Below are 19,505 nucleotides of genomic sequence, written 5' to 3' on the forward strand. Positions count from 1 at the left end.
ATCCCCGAGTCCAACTGGGAGGCCGGGCCAGGCGCCCGGGGATGGATGCTCTGCTGCCCACCTGTCCAGGCTGCGGTGGCCCCGAGGGCAGAAATCCCGCCTCCTCCGTGCTGGGCACGGCTCTTAAGACTTGGCCCTCTCCGTCGCCCCTCAGCCCACACCCCTAACAGCCATGTCCCATGTCCCTAGCGATACCTGGGAAGGCGGTACCAAGGTCCCCTTCGTTTTCCAACCCCCAGCCTCTCCAGGACTGGCTCAAGCGTGGGGCAGGGGCATTGCCTCTTCTCAGAAACCCAGCAGCATCTACACTCCCTGGGCCTCTACCTCCAGCCCGGGGGACCTTTACCTGGGCTAGGAGTGGGCACACCTGGCCTTCCGCTGCCACGACTTTCACGCTGGGTGGTCCCTCGGGATAGGAATTGGGAACTAAAACGCCCAGAATTGGCCTCATCTTCATACGGGATGGGCAAGGAGACGCGGGTTACGACAGAGGGGGAAGCCCTGGTCATTATTTCGAAAATACCTTCTCCTCCGCTACCCCCGCCTCCCCGGCACATTTCCCGCTTTCCCTGGAGGGCGGACCCAGATTTTCATCCCTCCAACTCCAACTCCTTCGGGCCTGAGCCAGCGCCTCAGATGGGGCTTCGCCTGGTCTAGGAGGGTCCGCAGGCCCCCGAGTCTCTGGGAGAACAGCCTCCGGCCACGCCGTGCGCTCTCGGTCGCAGACACAGGCGTCCCTGGGTCCCGCAGGATCCTGCCACTAGCCCGCGGGCCCCGCTGGCGGACCACGGGCGCTAGGCGTGGACTGTCCGGGCGGAGGTGGCGCCCCGGGGCAACTGGAGAACAACTTTGGGGATATGGGGTTCCAAGGAGAAGTTTGGGAACAGTCGGCGTTATGCGGACTTTTGCAGGCTGGGATGGGGTTTCCAGGCAGGTTTGGGGGAAAAAGGAAGGGGCCTAAGACCGCGCGCGGAAAGAAGACGTTATTTGGAGGCGCCGAAGCGGGCGGAGCCAGCCAGCAGGACTTCGCGCCGCCGCCGGGCCAGAGCGCTGAGGATCGGCGTTGCCAGGGACAACGCGTTCTGGGCGGAGCTGCTGCTGGGGCGGACCTGAGTCTGAAGAAGTGGGGGCGGAGCCTGGGGGGCTGAGCCAGAAGCGGAGTTGTGACTGGTGAAGACCACATGCTCGGGGCGGGGCCTGGGCTGGGGCGGTGTGGAGGTTGGGGCGGAGCTTTGGGGGGCGGGGCGGCGCGGGGGAGGGCCCGGAGCGCCGGAGCCGGAGGCGGAGACGTGGTTGGCGGGGACTGTGCGCCCTGGGAGGGGTCGGAGTCGGCGGGGGCGGAGCCGAGCGGGCGGGGAGGGTGCTGGGTCGCGCCGGGCCTGGGGCCGAGGCGGCGCGCGGCGCTGACAGCTGAGTCGGCTCGCGGCCTCCCGGCCCCCTCGGCGCCCGGCCCGACCCTGGCCTGGCCTGCCCCGGAGCCATGAGCCCCGGGCTGCTGCTGCTCGGCAGCGCCGTCCTGCTCGCCTTCGGCCTCTGCTGCACCTTCGTGCACCGCGCTCGCAGCCGCTACGAGCACATCCCCGGGCCGCCGCGGCCCAGGTGAGCGGGGCTGGGGGCGGGGCCTGGCTGGGGCGCTGGGACTGGGGACCTGGGGACAGCGTCTAAGCCGGCGTCCAGGCCGGGGGTCCGGCCTCGCCTAGTGCGCGCGGCCGCTGGGAGTCGGCGGCCCCGAGAGGGGCGCTAACTATTCTTAGTAACAAATTACTCACAGCCGCAGCAGCTGCTGGGCGCCCACCGCGCACAGCTGGGCCCCACAAACGTGATGGCAGCGACAGCCCTTTCAGGTAGGCGCTATTGTTAACCCATCGTTCAGACGAGGAGACTGAGGCGCTCAGAGGCGAAGTCACCTGCCCAAGGTCACACGGTTGGTAAGCCTAGATTTAAGCCCAGGTCAGCCTGCCTCCAAAGTGGGCGCTGTTAACTTTGGGACTTGGACAGGGTCAGCCTGGATTGGAGCACGCTGTACTTCAGTCATGTTTCCTTTTGCTTGTATTTCTTTTCTGGGACACCCCATTTGTCTTCTCCTTAGTACTTACAATTGCATTCTTGGTCCCCACCCCCACGCAACTTACACCCCCCTCAACTTGCCAACCCCCCCCCAGCTTAGCTTTGTGAAGCTTAAATTAAATGTGTCATTTCCCTGCTCCAAGGGCTTCGCATCACTTGACAACTAAATGCAGTTCTAAATTAAGTCGGCTGCATGGCCCGCGAGGCCCCTGCCGAGCACTCAGAACCCACTCTGCAGCTTGCTCTTCCCTCTTGCTTTCTCACTACTGCCCCCAGCCTTTCTTCTCCCAGCCGCCCCCCCCACCCCGCAGCTTCCCTCCCCCCAGGTCCTTTTCTCAAGCCTGGGCCTGGCGGGCTTCTTCCTCTGCTCGTCTCAAACAGGCCTTGCCCAGCACCTTGTGTAAAGACCGCCCAGCCCCAGACTTCTCAGGGGCCATCACCTCTGAAGTTACCTTCTTTCCACCTGTTGACTGTCTGTTCACCTGTTGACTGTCTGTCTCCCCCTCTAGAATGTGAGCCCCGGGAGGACAGGGACACTCTGTGTTCGCTTGTGTATCCCCAGTGCCTGGCGTGTTGCAGATCTCAATAAATATTTGTTGAATGAATGAATAAACAATTGTATTAGACACACTTTTTAAAATCTCAGGACATGAATATTCTGGAAGGCACCCATCTCCAGCACAAGCCAGATGTACTGGCGTTAGAAGCCTGAATCTCTGCTTGATGGGTTCAGGAAAGATCTCTGTGGCTGGTGACATAGGGAGGCACCTGTTCTCCCTGCTGGCTCTCTGCCCTTCTGGTGCTCTCTCTCTCTCTCCTTGCTTAGCTCCTCTGCCTTCTACTTTACCTGGATGCTTCTTCCCCCAGGCTTCCAGGTTTGGCTTCAATGCTAACTCCTCAGGGAGGTTCCGCCTGCTCCCCCAAAAATATTATGTTCATTTTATAAACCCTGAAATCACTGTAATTTTCCTTTACAGCATAATGTTAATTGGGCAATTATTTGTGCAAGTTTTTCTTAAGTGTCTGTCTTTTCCATGGGCCCCCTGTCTGTCTCAGTCACTGCTGCATCTCCGACATGTAGCAGCACATTGTACATGCATAGTAGACACTCTATGAATAGCAATTCAAGGTTGAATGGTGGAAATCTCCTGTAAGTTCTGTGGTGGACACTATCACCCTCTCAAGTTTTCAGAGAAGCCATCAGCACTTAGAATTGAATGAGTTTGGTGCTTGTTCTGATAAGTTTCATCGTTACTTGGTCTTCTCATAAACTCAAATGACCTGTTCTGGTCTCTGTGTCTTGAGAAAGCAGAATTTAAATCATCTTAAAAAAAATTGAAATGTAACTTGCATTCCATAAAATTCTTAAGTGTATGATTCAGTGGTTTTCAGTATATTCACAGCACTGTGCAGCCATCGCCACCAATTTCAGAACTGTTTTGTCACCCCAGAAAGAAACGCCGTACCCATTAGCCATCACTCCTCATTTTCTCCCACCCCTCACAGCCCTGGCAACCATGAATCTGCTTTCGGTCTCTGTGGATTTGCCTATTCTGGACATTTCATATAAATGGAATCATACAATATGTGGCCTTTTGTGTCTGGCTTCTTTCACTTAGTATAATGTTTCAAAAGTTCATTCATGTAGTAGCATGTATCCTTATTGCTTTCCTTTTTATGGCTAAATTCTTCCCAAATCTTATACCACAGAGTCTACATGTGACCTGAGAGTGTGGGGTGCGGAGGGAGCAGTGGGAGGAAGATGAATATAATCGTGATTGGGCTATTTATTCTAAGGAGGTGAACTGAACAATGCATATATAAAAAGATTTTGGATTAAAAATTGGTTAGTGGTCAAATATAAAACTGCACTAAATGAAAGTTCTGGAACCTCTTCTAGCAGAAACCCGATGCCTTGACATTAAAAGCCTGGATCTTTAAACTATGATTGGCGATACTGTGGTTGACGAGAGATCTGTGTGTTGAGTCTCCAGTAGTAGCATTTGCCCCCGGGTACCCCAGGGCTTTGCCAGCTGGCAGGCAAGGAACCCTCTCGCTGCAAGAGGCAACTCTTCATCTTCCTCATTCTACAGGAGGCCCTCCCTCAGTGCCCCTCCTCTGTGCTTTTCTTACCACATCCTACTGCACCGATCCGTGTAACAGCTGAAAACTCAGACCCCCACACTCAGATCCCACACAAACACCTGTAGCTTCTTTATTTCTCTGTCACTGTTCTAACTTTCCTCATCAGCCCCTACTCTCCTGGTAATGTGGGAGTGGATGTAAACTTGACAATGAAAGGTCTTTCTCTCCCAATTTTTATTTATTTGGGGATAAATTGACTCCTAGACAGTGCTGGTTCCACTCCGATTTGCCCAGTTGCTGGGGTGGGGCTGTTCAGCAAGGAGCAGGGTGGCCGGCCATGGGGGAGCCCCACAGCTGGCTCTGGCAGGTGGTGCATCTGATGAGCTTTGGGTGCCCAGCTGAGCACTCGCCACCCTGCCCTTCTGGCATGAGCCACAATCATGGCTCCTCACCCTCACGCTTACCCCTAGTGGGTAGCCCGCTCCTCCACTACTGGAGCATTCCCTTCATCCCTCTGAGTGACTTCACCATGGGCTCTCCAGATGGCCTCTGCTCGTTCACTGGCCAAGGTTTTCTCTGTCCACAGGAGAGCTTGGGTCCCCACTCAGCCAATCATGATGTTGCAGGAAACTGGATGTGCTGGAGAGGTGTGGGGTGGTGGGCGGTGGGGGATTGCCTCTCTTCTCTCCCAGGGCTGCTCTGCCGTGTCCAGTCTATCACCAGGGACATGCCAAGTGGGCTTCTGCCTGCCGGGGCGCTGAGCAACAAGTCCCCCTGTCTGGCCATGGTGTTAGCCTTACCTGTTTGTTTTTAACACCTGGGTCTTCCTGTTCTGTTGTCGCCTCCCCAGCGCCCCCTGCAGGTGCCAGAGGAATGGGTTTTTTTCCCCTTTCTTGGTGGGCCATGAGGACCCCACCCCTCTCTGTGCCCTCTGTCTTCCTGAGATGGCACTCACCTTCCTTCCCATGTGGCAGGGAACCCCAGGGGTTAGGGTGGAAGCTCTGGGCTCAGACTCTGTCCTCACTTAAGTGACTCAAAACTGAGAACATTCCCCCAAAATGTGAGCTTTGGGAAGCGACAATGAGGACACTAGATTACTCCGGAAATACATCCAGGCATGTGTGATGATCACAGCCCATCTTCCTGCAAGTTCAAGGCCACTCACCTGGCGTGGGCCTCCACTGCAGGCAGGCGGCCACCCTGTACTTCCTTCTCCAGGGCGTTTATTCGCCTACTCTCCCTTCCTGCTTCAGTCCCCATCACCTCCCCCTCCATCCGCACTCTCTGCTTTTATTCTTGCCTCCTACTTCCCTGAGCAAAGGGAGCAGCCGGTGAGAGTTTCCTTCCTGGGCTCCACTGAGCAGCTGCCCACCTCCCGCCCCAGGCCCACGCGCACCTTCCAGCTGTTCCGGGAGGGTAGCCCAGGCCAACCTGCCCCCTCTGCTCAGCAACCCTGTCCTAGGAGCACCCCCACCTCCAAATCAGCACTTTTCCTCCTCTTCTGCATCATCCCCATTTTTATATAATATGTAAGAATTCAAAGCTTGGAACAAAACCTTTCCCTTCACCCTCTCGTTCCCTGTAGCTGCCGCCCCCTATGGTAACCCACCTGGCTGACTGCCTGCCTTTGGGCCTCCCTTTTCTCCCCTCTGGTTCTCTCTGCCCCATACCTCTCCACCAAACTTGCTGGGGGCTAGGTTCCCGGTGATCTCCATGTTGTCGCACCCAGCCGTCAGCCCTGGATCCTCGTCCAACCTGGCCCCCAGCAGCCTGGGCAGAGCCGATGCCCCCTCCGCCTTGTCCCGCATCCTCCTCTGGCTTCTCACCCACTCTCCTGGCTCTCTTCCCTCCTCCCCAGTGCTCCCGCTCAGTCCACTTGGCTGGCTGTCCCTATGCTCCCAACTTCTCAGTGATGGCTTAGTTCTTGGTCCTCTTCTCTGTCTGTATCCATTCCCTTGTGGCCTCATCCAATCACTGGGCTGGAAATACCACTTCTCTGCCGTGGGCTCTCAAATTTATGTCTCTAGCCTACAGCCCTTCCCTGGGCTCCAGATCTGAGTGTCTCCTAACTTCCTGCTCAATAGTCCACCACAAACCTTACCGGTCCCAAGCCAAGCTCCTAATTTCATCTGCTTGTCTGAGATTGGTCCCCCCAAAGCTGACCCTGAGATAAGAAATGAAGTGTAAGTAGTTTAGGAGGTGGGGGATGATCCCAGGTTGAGCAGTAGGAGGAGAGTGGATGAAGAAGGTAAACAAACCAATAAAACAAGTTACCTCTTGGGGAAACAGGTGCAATTCCCTGGGAACCCTGGGGACTTGTGTAGAGCACATGCCCAGAGCTACCCCAGAAGTGGAGGGGCTGAGATCATTGGTGGAGGGCTGCTCAAAGTGGGTTCATCTCCTGTGGGCAGAGCCAGAGACGGCCCTGGCAAATTGCAGGGGGTGGGCATGGTGGCTCTGCCACCCCAACCAGCTCCTCCTCATCTTGGTAGATGGTCGCTCCATCCATTCTTCCAGCAGCCCAGGCCAAAAACACAGAGTCATCCTCACACCGCCATAGCCAAACAGCACGTTCCAGTACTCCGCCTCACAGAGCATTCAGAATCTGACCTCTTCTTATCATTGCCTCCACTGCCCTGCTCTGTTCTGAGCCCTCGTCACCTCTCCCAGTCCTTCCCTGTCACTAGTGTCCCTGCTTCCTCCCCTACCCTGGTTACTCTCTGCACTGCTGCAAAACAATCCATTCAAACCCAAGTCAGATCCCATCTCTGCTCTGCTCAAAACCCTCTAGTGGACCCCAGCTCACCAAAGTCAAAGCAAAAATCTGGACCACAGCCCACAAGGCTCTACATGACCTGCCCCCAGTCTTGGTGACCCACCTTGTACTCTGTTTCCCTCAAGTACTCTGCCCGAGCCACACTGGCTTCCTCACTGTCCAAGCACACTCTGACCTCAGGACCTTGGCACCTGCTGTTCCCATTGCTTGGAAGGCTCTTCCCCCGCTTCTTGCAGGTCTCATCTCACAAGCCACCCTCTTAGAGGGACACTCCTTGCCCTGCCTGCATTAACCCGTTTATGCCTGAGGTTGCAATTTTTTGAATTTGAAAAATCAGACCTTGGTGATGACCTTGAGCAGTAGGACATAAATAACTTCCACAAGCTTAGCGTTCCAATAATGGAACACTAGGCATAAATGGGTTTAAAACGGACACCCACACACTCATCCCCAGCCCTTCCTCTTCCCCGTACTCTGTTCTCTTTTTCTCCTATCACCCTCTGACATTGTCTTTACTTGTTTATTTACTCTCCGCCTTTCCCTGGGAGAATGTGATTTTGTTGTCACCCATTGGGGATGCTGCATTGAGCTTGGTAGGAATAAAGTCATACAGGAGACAGGAAGTCATGGGCCCCTGGGAATGAGCTTCAGGATGACACTGCACTGGCTTCTTTACAATTTGGTGAACACAGCAGATTTATATGACCAAACCATCCCTTGCTGAGACGGGCTTTGGGGAGCCCTGGTACCAGCTGTGCAATTGTGGGCAAATGACTTCACCCTTTCATCTCGGCTGTCCTATATAATATGGTTAATAACAGACTGATCAGCCATGTGGGGAGGTTGGAGGGGTGAAGCCTAGCGTGGTGCCCAGCGTGGTCAGTATTGGGGAATATCTGAGGGTGATGCCACACAATATTATTGAGTCCTTTCTATCTGCCAGCCCCCAACTTCTGTGCCAGGGAGACAGGAAAAAAAAACTGTTTCTTCTCCAAGGGGGTCTTTGGAGCTGGTCAGACCTGGGTTTGCATCCTGTCTTCATTCTTACTGCCTGGTGTCCCTGAGCCAGTGCTGTAACCTCCCCATGCCTCGGTCCTCCTGTCTGTGAAGTGGGCCTAGTAATAAGATCTTGTGGGGAAGGGAGCGTTCTTTCCTGTTGACTGCTGGTAAGCCTAATGTTTCCTGTTTCTTCTAGTTTCCTTCTAGGACACCTCCCCTGCTTTTGGAAAAAGGATGAGGTTGGTGGCCGTGTGCTCCAAGATGTGTTTTTGGATTGGTGGGTTCTCATTTGTCACTCGTTGCCCTTACTCCAGGTTCCCTTGGGGCAGCTCCCCCAACCCAATCCAGCACACAGACTCCCAGCCTCACCTTCCCGTAGCCCAGGTTACTACCAGCCCCAGCAGTTCCTCCCCTGAGTGGAGGCGGGTGAGGCTGGCTTGGAAGCCATGCTCTGCCATTCACCCACTGCAGGACCTTAGACCAGCCGTCAGAAGCTCTCTGAGCCTCAGTTTCCTCATCTGTAAACTGGGTGGGGGGGTGTGACTAGGTAACAGTCATTGTTTGGTGTGACACTTTTTTACATTTTTCAAAGTACTTTCAAAGATGCAAATCATTTGATTCCCAGGACAACCTTTTGGGACAATCAAAGAAGGAGTGTTTCCAACCCTATTCCATGGCTGTGGAAACTGAGGCCTGCTGGGGGACATGACTCGGCAAGTGAGCAACAGGGCAGAGCCTTGCCCCCAGGGCTCCTGGGCCCCAGCACAGCACTCTTTTGGTAGCATGCATTGAGCACCTTCTGGGACGGGACACATCGGTTTCTCTGCTGGGCGGGGTTGGTGATGGTCATACCTCAGGTGGTTGACAGTTTCCTTCGGGTCACTTTGGTTTCCAGGGCTAAGAAGTATGGACCTGTTGTGCGGGTTAACGTCTTCCACAAAACCTCAGTCATCGTCACGAGTCCCGAGTCGGTTAAGGTAGGAGGAAGAGTGGTTTCCATGAGGGAGTTTCCTGCCTTTCCTTGGGTTGGGGGAGTGAAGCCTGGTCCCAGAGACTTTGGATGAATGTTCCAGAGCCAGGCGCATTTCAGCTGGTTTCCCAAAGATCCAGAAAGGAACGGCATCTTTCCCTCTAAGCACCCACTTCTTGGGGACTCTTGCAAGCATTGCCGTTTGATGTGGGGAGTAGATGGGGACCTTGCTGTCCCCATTTGGGTTGGAAGTTTTGCCCAACTGGTGCACACACGTTTAGTTTGCCTCTCTTTGCCTTAGTTCCTTCATCTGTGAGATGGGAATTATAACTCTATCTCCAGGGCTATGATAAGAATTAAAAATTGATCAGTTTATTTAACAAATAATATGTCAAAACATCCTTAAAGAGTGCTTACTATGTACTTTTCTATGCACTTCACAATTAGTGACGCATTTAATCCTCATAGGAGTAGGGACTCTTATTAGTCCCTTGGCCAACATGGTGAAACCTCGTCTCTACTAAAAATACAAAAATTAGCTGGGCATGGTGGCAGGCACCTGTAATACCAGCTACTGGGGAGGCTGAGGCAGGAGAATCACTTGAACCTGGGAGGTGGAGGTTGCAGTGAGCAGAGATCGTGCCATGGCACTCCAGCCTGGGTGACAAGAGTGAAACTCCATCTCAAAAAAAGGGCCAGGCACAGTGGCTCACGCCTGTAATCCCATCACTTTGGGAGGCTGAGGCTGGTGGATCACCTGAGGTCAGGAGTTCGCGACCAGCCTGGCCAACATGGTGAAACCCCATCTCTACTAAAAATACAAAAATTAGCTGGATGTGGTGGTGGGCGCCTGTAATCCCAGCTACTTGGGGGGCTGAGGCAGGAGAATCGTTTGAACCCGGGAGGCAGAAGTTGCAGTGAGCTGAGATCATGCCACGGCACTCCAGCGTGGGTGACAGAGTGAGACTCCATCTCCAAAAAATAAAAAAAAAAAAGAAGTGAAATGAGGGAACCAAGGCAGGTGGCATTGTCTGTCCTGTCTGCCATGAAGGTTCTAAGAATGGGTGTCTGCTGTGGAGTTGGCAGAACTGGGCTCAACTCTGGGCTCTGCCACCAACTGGCTGTGGGACCTTGGACAAGTTGCTTCATCATTCTGGGCCTCCATTTCCTCATCTGTGAAATAGAGGTGGTGCCTCTGTTACAGGGTGGTTGTAAGAATAGAACTAAAATAATATAAATGAGCCATCTAGCCCCTGCCTGGCACACAGCAATTGCTCAATAAACAATGATGCATTTTTTTTCTTACCGTGGGTGCGCAGCAGATGTGTGGGGCAATTCTCTGCAATGGAGGGTGGCTGTGGGGACTCTGAGAGGGATAAAATACAACTTACAGTCAAGACAAGGAGACAGGTTGAATGAATAACCAGGAATCTCTAGCAGAATGTTAAAAATAATTTTTCATTAAAAGTTTAATTTCAAACATAGACACAATTTAAGACTTGTAAAAAAGCATGCTACCAAAAACCATGCACAAAGACTTTCGTGATGCTTAATGAGAAAAGAAGTTTAAAGATATATATTGATATAGTGAATTATACTGATTGATTGATATTCAAATGGTAAACCAATCTTGCATTCCTGGTCATGATATATTATCTTTTAATTATTGTTAGATGCAATTTGCTAATATTTTGTTAAGAGTTTTTGTTTCTATATTTATTTGATTCTTGTAATGTCTTTGACTGGTTTTGACATCAGGTTAATACTGACCTCATAGGATAAGTTGGGAAGTGGTAACTTCCTCCTCTATTTTCTGTAAAAGTTTGTATGGGAGTGATGTTATTTCTTCTTTTAATATTTGATATAATTCACCAGTGAAGTCATGTGGGCCTGGAGTTTTATTTGAGGGAAATTTTTATTTTTTTTAAGTTACAAATTTAATTTTGTTTACATTGTATGTTTTAAATTTTAAATTATGATAAAATGCACATAACATAAAATTTACCATTTTAACCATTTTTAGGTGTAGAGTTCAGCAGCATTAAAGACATTCACATTGTTGTACATCCATCACCACCATCCATCTCCAGAACTTTTTCATCTTCCCTAACTGAAACTGTGTATCAGTTAAACAATAACTCCCCATTCCCTTCCCCCCAGACCCTGGAAACCACTATTCTACCTTCTGTCTCCGTGAATTGGACTACTTTATGTGCGTCATACATGTGTAATCATATGGCATTTGTCCTTTTGCATCTGACTTATTTCACTTAGCATAATGTTTTCAAAGTGAATTAATCTTGTAGCATGTTTCAGCATTTCCTTCTCTAGTTGACATATGGTATTCAGATTTTCTGTTTTCTTGAGTTTGATAATTCACATATTTCAAGAGATCTGTTCACTTCACGTAATTTGCTTAAATTATTGGCATAAAGTTGTTCATGAGATTTTCTTTCTTTTTTTTTTTTTAATGTCTGTAGGATCTGTGATATGTTCCCTCTCTCATTCCTGAGAGTGGTAATTTGGGTTTTCTTTTTCTTTTTTTTTTCTTGATCAGTTCACCAAAAGGTTTATCAATTTTATTCATCTTTCCAAAGAAGTAGCTTTTAGTTTTATTGGTTTTCTTCATTGTTTGTCTTCTATTTCGTTGATTTCTCCTCTTTTTTTTTTTTTTCTTTTTGAGATGAAGTCTTGCTCTGTCACCTAGGCTGGAGTGCAGTGGCATGATCTCAGCTTACTGCAACCTCTGCCTCCCAGGTTCAAGTGATTCTCCTGCCTCAGCCTCCCGACTAGCTGGGATTACAGGCGCCCACCACTGCACGTGGCTAATTTTTATTTTTTTGGTAGAGACAGGGTTTCACCATGTTGGCCAGGCTGATCTCGAACTCCTGGCCTCAAGTGATTTGCCTGCCTCAGCCTCCCAAAATGCTGGGATTGCAGGCGTGAGCCACCACCCCCAGCTAATTTCTCCTCTTTCTTATTTCCTTTCTGTATTCACTTTGGGTTTAATTTGTTCTTGTTCTGATTTTTAGGATGGAGTTTAAACAATTGATTTTAGACATTTTTTCTGTTCTAATGTAAGCATTTAGAGCTATACATTTCCTTCTAAGCACTGCTTTAGGACAAATTTACCACAAATTTTGATATGTTTTATTTTCATTTGGTTCAAAATATTTTCTAACTTCCCTTGTGATTTATTCTTTGAACCATGGATCATTTGGATGTATGTTATTCAATTTTTAAATATTAGGGGATATTCTAGATATCTTTCTGTTATTGATTTCTAATTTAATTCTGTAAAGTCAGAGAGAATACTCATCATCATGATTTCAGTCCTTTTAAATTAATTGAAATTTGTTTTATGGCCCAGCATATGGTTCATCAAAGTGAATGTTAATGAACCCTTAAAAAGAGTGTATGTTGTGTTATTGTTGAATAAAGTGTTTTAGAAATGTCGATTAGGTCAATTTGGTCAATAGTGTTATTCAAATCTTTTAAATCCTTTCTAATTTTCTGTCTACTTGTTCTAGTGGTTGCAGGGCAAGGAATGTTGAACCCTTCATAATCATAGATTTATCTATTTCTACTTTCAGTTCCATTAGTTTGGCTTCCTGTATTTTGAAGTTCTGTTATCAGGTGTGTACACATTTAGGATGGATTTGTCTTTATGATGAATTGACTCGTTTATCCTTAGAAATGTTCATCTTTATTCTTAATAACATTCTTTACTCCAAGTATATTTTGTCTACTTTAAGCCATTCCAGCATTATTATTATTATTATTATTATTATTATTATTATTATTAATTTTGAGAAGCAGTTTCGCTCTTGTTGCCCAAGCGGGAGTGCAATGGCGCTATCTCGGCTCACTGCAACCTCCACCTCCAGGGTTCAAGTGATTCTCCTGCCTCAGCCTCCCAAGTAGCTGGGACTACAGGTGCCTGCCACCATACCTAGCTAATTTTTGTATTTTTAGTAGAGATGGAGTTTCACCATGTTGGCCAGTCTGGTCTTGAGCTCCTGACGTCAAGTGATCTGCCCACCTCAGCCTTTCAAAGTGCTGGGATTACAGGCGTGAGCCACATGCCCAGCCTCCATTCCAGCTTTCTTATGCTTAGTGTTGCATGTTGTATCTTTTTTCTATTATATTACTTTTAACCTATCTGCATTTTTATATTTAAAATGGGTTTCTTATAGATAGCACACAGTTGATTCTTGCTGTTTTATACAGTCTGACAATCTCTGCCTTTAATTAGGGTGCTTAGGTTGTTTACATTTACTGTAATTATTGATATGGCTGTGTTTAAATCTACCATGTTACTGTTTGTTTTCTATTTGTCCCATCTGTTTTTTGTTCCCTTTTCCTCCTTTCCTGCCTTCTTTTGGATTAAGTATGTTTTAGTATTCTGTTTCATCTCTACTATTGTCTTATTGATTGATTGATTGATCGATTGAGACAGGATCTCACTCTGTTCCCCAGGTTTCATAGCTCACCACAGCCTCAAACTCCTGGGCTCAAGCAATCCTCCCACCTCAGCCTCCTGAGTAGCTGAGACTACCACCATGCCCAGCTAACCACTATTATCTTATTGGTTCCTTTTCTCTCTTTCTTAGTGGTTTTCTTAGGGTTTATAATTTCATCTTTAACTTATATAAATATATCTTCAAATAATATTATACCACTTCATCTCAGTCTACTGTTAAGATTTTTCTCTTTATCACTGATGTCAGCAATTGATTATGATCTGCCTTGGTATACTTTATTTGCTGTACTTTTCTTTGTTAATTCTATTTGGGATCCTTTGAATTTCTTAGATATGTGGGTTCCATGATCATATTAGTAATAGATGTTTTATAGTTCTTGTCTGCTAGTTCTATCATTCCATTATCTGGGCCTAGGTATAGGTCATAATATCCTGCTTTGTGGCATGTCTAATGATTTTTTATTGGATACTGGACATTGTGAATTTTACATTTTTGGGCACTAGATTTTGTTATATTCCTTTAGAGATTCTTTGACTTCATTCTGAGATGATAAAGTTACTTGCAGATCAGTTTGATCCTTTCCAGGCTTGCTTTAAGGCTTTTATAAGTGGGGGTCTAGAGTAGACTTTTACCTGAAAGCTAGTTTAGCCCTACTCCTAAGGAGTGACCATTCTGGGGCCTCTACCGAAAGTCTTGTGTCTGAGGTTTGTCTATTCTGGGTAGTGGAAACTTGAATAATTATTGGCCCCATGTAAGCTCTGAGAATTCTTCAGTCTGTAGTCACCCAGTAATTCTTCTTTCCCCAGAAGTTGTTTTGGCCAGTCTTCTGAAGTTCCACCCTACATTTGCATAGATTGGTATACATCCGAAGACCTAAGGGACCCCATGCAGATGCTGTGTAGGAGCTCTTCCCATGCACAGCTTCTCCCTGGTACTTTGTCCTACTAATTCTGGCCTCCTTTGGTCTGCCTAGCCTCTGATCTCTGTCTATTCAACTTGGCACGTCTGCTGGACTGCATTTAGGTCTTTTCTCTTTGTGCTGCTGTCCTGGAATTGCCTCTGGGTAGAAAGCTCGGTAATCCTAGGTCATAGGTCTCGCATTTTCCCCCTCCTTCTCTTGAGGTTCACAATCCTGCACTGCCTGTTGTTCAGTGTCTGAAAGCAGACATTTCATACATTTCCCAGGTTTTCTGGTTGTTTATGGCACAAGGGCAAGTCCTTAGCAGTTTCTCCTTCCTGGGTGGAAGCGTGCCATCAGTGTGTGTGTGACCAGAGGAAGCAGCAAGGCACTGGGGGTTCCCTGTGCATCCCTCACATCCCACAGTTTATATCACCAGGCCATCACAGGATCCCCAGCCTCTGGGACAGCAGGCCATGGGGGTGCCTGGTTGTGGGGGTCACCTGGTCAGACCCTGACTGAAGCTACTCTGCCTTAATGGTAGGGATCTTCAGTTCAATCTAAGAATGGCTCACTTAGACCTCAGGTGACTCTAGGGTATTTGAGAGGGGCCTGTAGGGTGGGCATTTACTGTCACAGTCTTCCTCTTGGTGGGACAGAACTTGGGTTACAAATGACAGTGTTTGGGTTACTTTTGAGGTCCCTGGAATGTGGTTCCTGACACAAAGTCAGCCACTTCTGGGGCTTCTTTTCAGCTGAAAAATCGATATTAAACCCCCAGGAGCTAATCTCAGAGAAGCTAGCAGCACCCAGGTTAACTGATAGTTGAGTCATCCTCTTACTGCTTCCCAGCACCCACAGGATAAAGCAGTAGCCCAGAGGGCAGGCCTCCGGGCTCTGGGTCCTGCAGCCCGTTCCCCCTCATGTACCTCTGCCTGAATGTACCAGGGGACCTGTGGTCCCTTGGTCTGGATCATAGCCGTCTCTCCCCTCTCTCCGCAGCAAATTGCCTGGATTCAAATCCTGTGTCTACCATTTACTATGTGTGTAACCTTGGGTCAGTTTTCAACCTCAGTTTCTCCATCTGTATGTAAGATGAGCATAAAAACAACACCCGCAGCCAGGCGTGGTGGCTCACACCTGTAATCTCAGCAACTTGGGTTGACTGGGCATTGAGTGAACTGCAGGGTGCAGCTGTGCAACTGGAATTTATTGAGCACCTGCTATGTGCCGGGCACCATTCTTAGCACTTCTTATGTAGAATTGACACTCTTCACAACAAACTTGCCAGGCAGGAACTCTTATATCCATCTAAGATGAGGAAACTGAGGGGCAGAGGAGGTGAGTAACTCATCCAGGGTCCCAGAGTTAGCATGTGGTGCAGCAGGGATGCTGAGCCCAGATCCAAATTGAAGCTGGCTGACTACACAGCCCACGCTGTTAACCACTGGGCAATCCTGCCTCAAGAGCTGTTGGCTAATGTTACTGTTGTTACCATCCAGCTCTTGGTGAGGTAAGTTGAGCTTTCCTCCGGGGAGGTTCACAATCCTGCACTGCCTGTTGTCCAGTGTCTGAAAGCAGACATTTCATACATTTCCCAGGTTTTCTGGTTGTTTATGGCACAAGGGCAAGTCCTTAGCAGTTTCTCCTTCCCGGGTGGAAGTGTGCCTTCACACTTCCTTGACTGCCCGGCTTGAGTGCATGCTAGCAATATTAAATGTGTGCCGAGTGCCCTTCCTGTGACCCAGAAGCCCTTCCTCTCCCGGAAGGGCTTCTCCCCTTCTCACTCTGGTTTCAGAGCAGCATTTGCCTTTTCCTGTTTTGCTGCTTTGGAAGGTGACATGGTATGGGGTTCCGAGTGTGACATTGGAGTGAGCAAGCCCTCCCCACGCTCTCTGACTGTACGTCCACAGGACAATCACTTGGCCCCTCTGTGCTGCATTTTCCCCATCCCCACACAGCTGATGTTACTTGAAGATAGGGACGATTGTGTGGGATCATGCATGGGAAGTGGGCACACTGCGGCTGAGACTCAGCCAATGGTGATTATATGGGGCATGTCTCAGAAGAGCATCTTGCAGCTACTCATGGGTGCATGAGCCTATGTTGGTTTTTTGGGGATATTTAGAAGTTCCTGATGTCAACCAAGTACAACAAGGACTCCAAGATGTACCGTGCGCTCCAGACTGTGTTTGGTGAGAGGTAAGGAGGTATGGTGGAAGGCCTGGGTGGGAGGCCAGGAGAGCCCTGCTGTGAGTGAGGGCCAGTGCGGTCCAGAATGTGGGGTGTAGAATTGAGGCTTGAGGCCCTGGCTGCCAGGCATGTGATGAGTGCCCCGTAAACAGTGGCCCCGCTCTTGTCACGAGCAGTTTCCTCCTTCTCCCCCAACCTCCAGATGGCAGGGAATATAGAGGCCACTGAGGTTGGGTAACACGATCATCCTGTTCCTTTTTAAGTTATTTTTTAAATTCCGGTAAAACTGACATAACATTCACCATTTTCCCCACCTTAGAGGGTACAGTCTAGTGGAATTCAGTACCTTCACAATGTGGCGCAACCATCGCCACCGCCCAGCTCCAATACCATTTCCTCATCCCAAAATGTGACCCCAAGCCCATCAAGCAGTCGCTCCCCACCCCCTACCCTCTTTCCCGCATCACGTGTGTGTCTCCTACAGACTCTTCGGCCAAGGCTTGGTGTCCGAATGCAACTATGAGCGCTGGCACAAGCAGCGGAGAGTCATAGACCTGGCCTTCAGCCGGAGGTGAGTGTGGCCGGAGGCTCTGTGGCTCCTGCCTGGCCAGAGGCAGTAGGGGCTGCCGAAGTGTAGGTGGGCCTTGGGGAGGGAAGTGTCCACCCAAGGGGGCCTCCCTCAGCTGAAGGGAGAGAGGAAAAAGGGGAAAGACAGGGTGTTAATAGTCAAAAGGGAGAGAGAGAGAGACAGACTGGCCAAGTGGGGATGAATGAGGCCCCCACGCAGTTTGGGAACATCAAGGGCTGAGTGCCCACGATGGCCAGAAGCATGGGGGTTCCTGTCCTCCAAGAGCTCCCCACATCAGACCTCATCACTCCTTGTCAGGGCTTCTTCTTTTATTCATTTGAGTTTTTATGTTTTGGTGATATAGTTGTGCTTTGTATAACAATGTTTCGGTCAACGACGGAATGCATATGTGACAGTGGTCCCATAAGATTATAATGGAGCCGAAAATTGCTATTGCCTAGTGATGCTGTAACCATGGTAATGGCGTAGTGCAATGTGTTACTCACGTTTGTGGTGGTGCTGGTGTAAACAAACCTACTGCACTGCCAGTCATGCCAAAGTCTAGCAGATGCAATTATGGACAGTACGTAATATTGATAAATGATAATAATTGACTATGTTACTGATTTATGTGTTTACTATACTTTTAAACATTCTTTTAGAATGGGTTCCTTCTACTTACAGATTTTTTAAAAGTTTACTATACAACAGCCTCAGGCAGGTCCTTCAGGAGGCATCCAGAAGAAGGCATTATTATCATAGGAGATGACAGCTCCATGCCTGTTATTGCCCCTGAAGACTTTCCAGTGAGGAAAGATGCGGAGGTGGAAGGCAGTGATATTGATGATCCTGACCCTGTGTAGGCCTAGGCTAATGTGTGTGTTTGTGTCTTAGTTTTTCACAACAAAGTTTTAAAAGTAAAAAAGAATTAATAAAAAAACTTATAGAATAAGGATACAAAGAAGATAGTATTTTTGTACAATTGAACAGTGTTTGTGTTTTAAGCTAAATGTTATTACAAGAGTCAAAAATATTTAAAAAATGAGAAGTTTATAAAGTAGAAAGTTCTAGTAAGCTAAGGCTAATTTATTATTGAAGAAAGAAAAAAAATTTTTAACTCAGTGTAGCCTGTGTCTAGTTTTTATAAGTCTACAGTAGCGTGCAGTAATGTCCTAGGCCTTCACACTCACCACTCACTCACTGACTCACCCAGAGCAACTTCCAGTCCTGCAAGCTCCATTCACAGTAAGTGCCCTATCCAGGTGGACCATTTAAAAAAATCTTTTAGACTGTATTTTTACTGTACCTTTTCTATGTTTAGATATACAAATACCATTGTGTTGCAGTAACCTGTTGCACAGGTGTATAGCCTAGGAGCAATAGTCTAGACCATATGGCCTAGGTGTGTAGTAGGCTATACTGTCTAGGTTTGTGTAAGTATACTCTATGCTGTTCACACAATGAAGACATTCCCTAACAACACATTTCTTAGAATGTATCCTTGTCGTTAAGTAACACATGACTGTACTTTACTTTTTAAATAACTATTATGGAGGTATAATTCACATACCATACAGCTCACCCATTTAAAGTGTACGATTCAATGGCATTAGTATATTCATAGAATTCTATAACCATCAACACAGCACATTTTAGAACATTTTCATCACCCTCAAAAGCAGTCGTTCAGCCAGGCGTGGTGGTTCATGCCTGTAATCCCAGCACTTTGGGGGGCCGAGGCAGGCGGATCACCTGAGATCAGGAGTTCATGACCAGCCTAGCCAACATGGAGAAACCATATCTTTACTAAAGATACAAAAATTAGCTGGGTGTGGTGGCACATACCTGTAATCCCAGCTACTCGGGAGGCTAAGGTAGGATAATCGCTTGAACCCGGGAGGTGGAGGTTGAAGTGAGCTGAGATCACTCCACTGCACTCCAGCCTGGGTGACAGAGCGAGACTCCATCTCAAAAATAACAAAAAAAAGCAGTCATTCCTCATTTCTTCCCAATTCCCCTATCTGCTGGTAACCACTAATTACCTTCTTTGTCTATGGATTTTTGCATTCTAGACATTTTATATAAATAGAATCATGCAATACATGGTCCTTTATGCCTGGCTTCTTTCATTAGCATCTTGTTTCTAAGGCTCATCCATGGTGTCATCTATATTAATGCCTCATTCCTTTTTATTGTCAAATAATATTCCATTGTATGGATATACCACATATTGTTTATCCATTCATCAGTTAATGGACTTTTGGGCTGTTTCCACTTATGGGCTATTATGAAAAATGCTGCTATGAGCATTTTTGTACAAGTGTTTGTATGGACGTATGTTTTCATTTCTCCTGGGTATTTACCTAGTGGAATTTTTGAGTCACATGGTAACTCTATTTTAACATTGGAAAGAAGGTAATCTTTGATATAATTTTGAATTTATAGAAAAATTGCCAGAATAGTGT

The 19,505-nt window shown here is 48.2% G+C and overlaps 1 protein-coding gene across 2 annotated transcripts in view; it reads left to right on the plus strand.

Annotated features, from left to right (window-relative positions):
* The first annotated feature begins 1,343 nt into the window (after positions 1-1,343).
* CYP46A1 (cytochrome P450 family 46 subfamily A member 1) overlaps positions 1,344-19,505 on the plus strand; it is a 42,506-nt gene continuing 24,344 nt past the window's right edge. The window contains exons 1-6 of one of the 2 annotated variants that reach the window (XM_063596120.1): positions 1,532-1,599; positions 8,124-8,204; positions 8,823-8,904; positions 12,491-12,533; positions 16,408-16,481; positions 16,957-17,043. In XM_063596120.1, the coding sequence (XP_063452190.1) occupies positions 8,162-8,204; positions 8,823-8,904; positions 12,491-12,533; positions 16,408-16,481; positions 16,957-17,043 (329 nt within the window). In that variant the 5' untranslated portion in view covers positions 1,532-1,599; positions 8,124-8,161. Of the gene's footprint in view, positions 1,600-8,123; positions 8,205-8,822; positions 8,905-12,490; positions 12,534-16,407; positions 16,482-16,956; positions 17,044-19,505 lie in introns of both variants that reach the window. The other variant, XM_003832850.5, reaches the window with a different exon arrangement.

The sequence above is a fragment of the Pan paniscus genome, chromosome 15 (genome assembly GCF_029289425.2).
Source record: "Pan paniscus chromosome 15, NHGRI_mPanPan1-v2.0_pri, whole genome shotgun sequence".
NCBI classification, from domain to species: domain Eukaryota; kingdom Metazoa; phylum Chordata; class Mammalia; order Primates; family Hominidae; genus Pan; species Pan paniscus.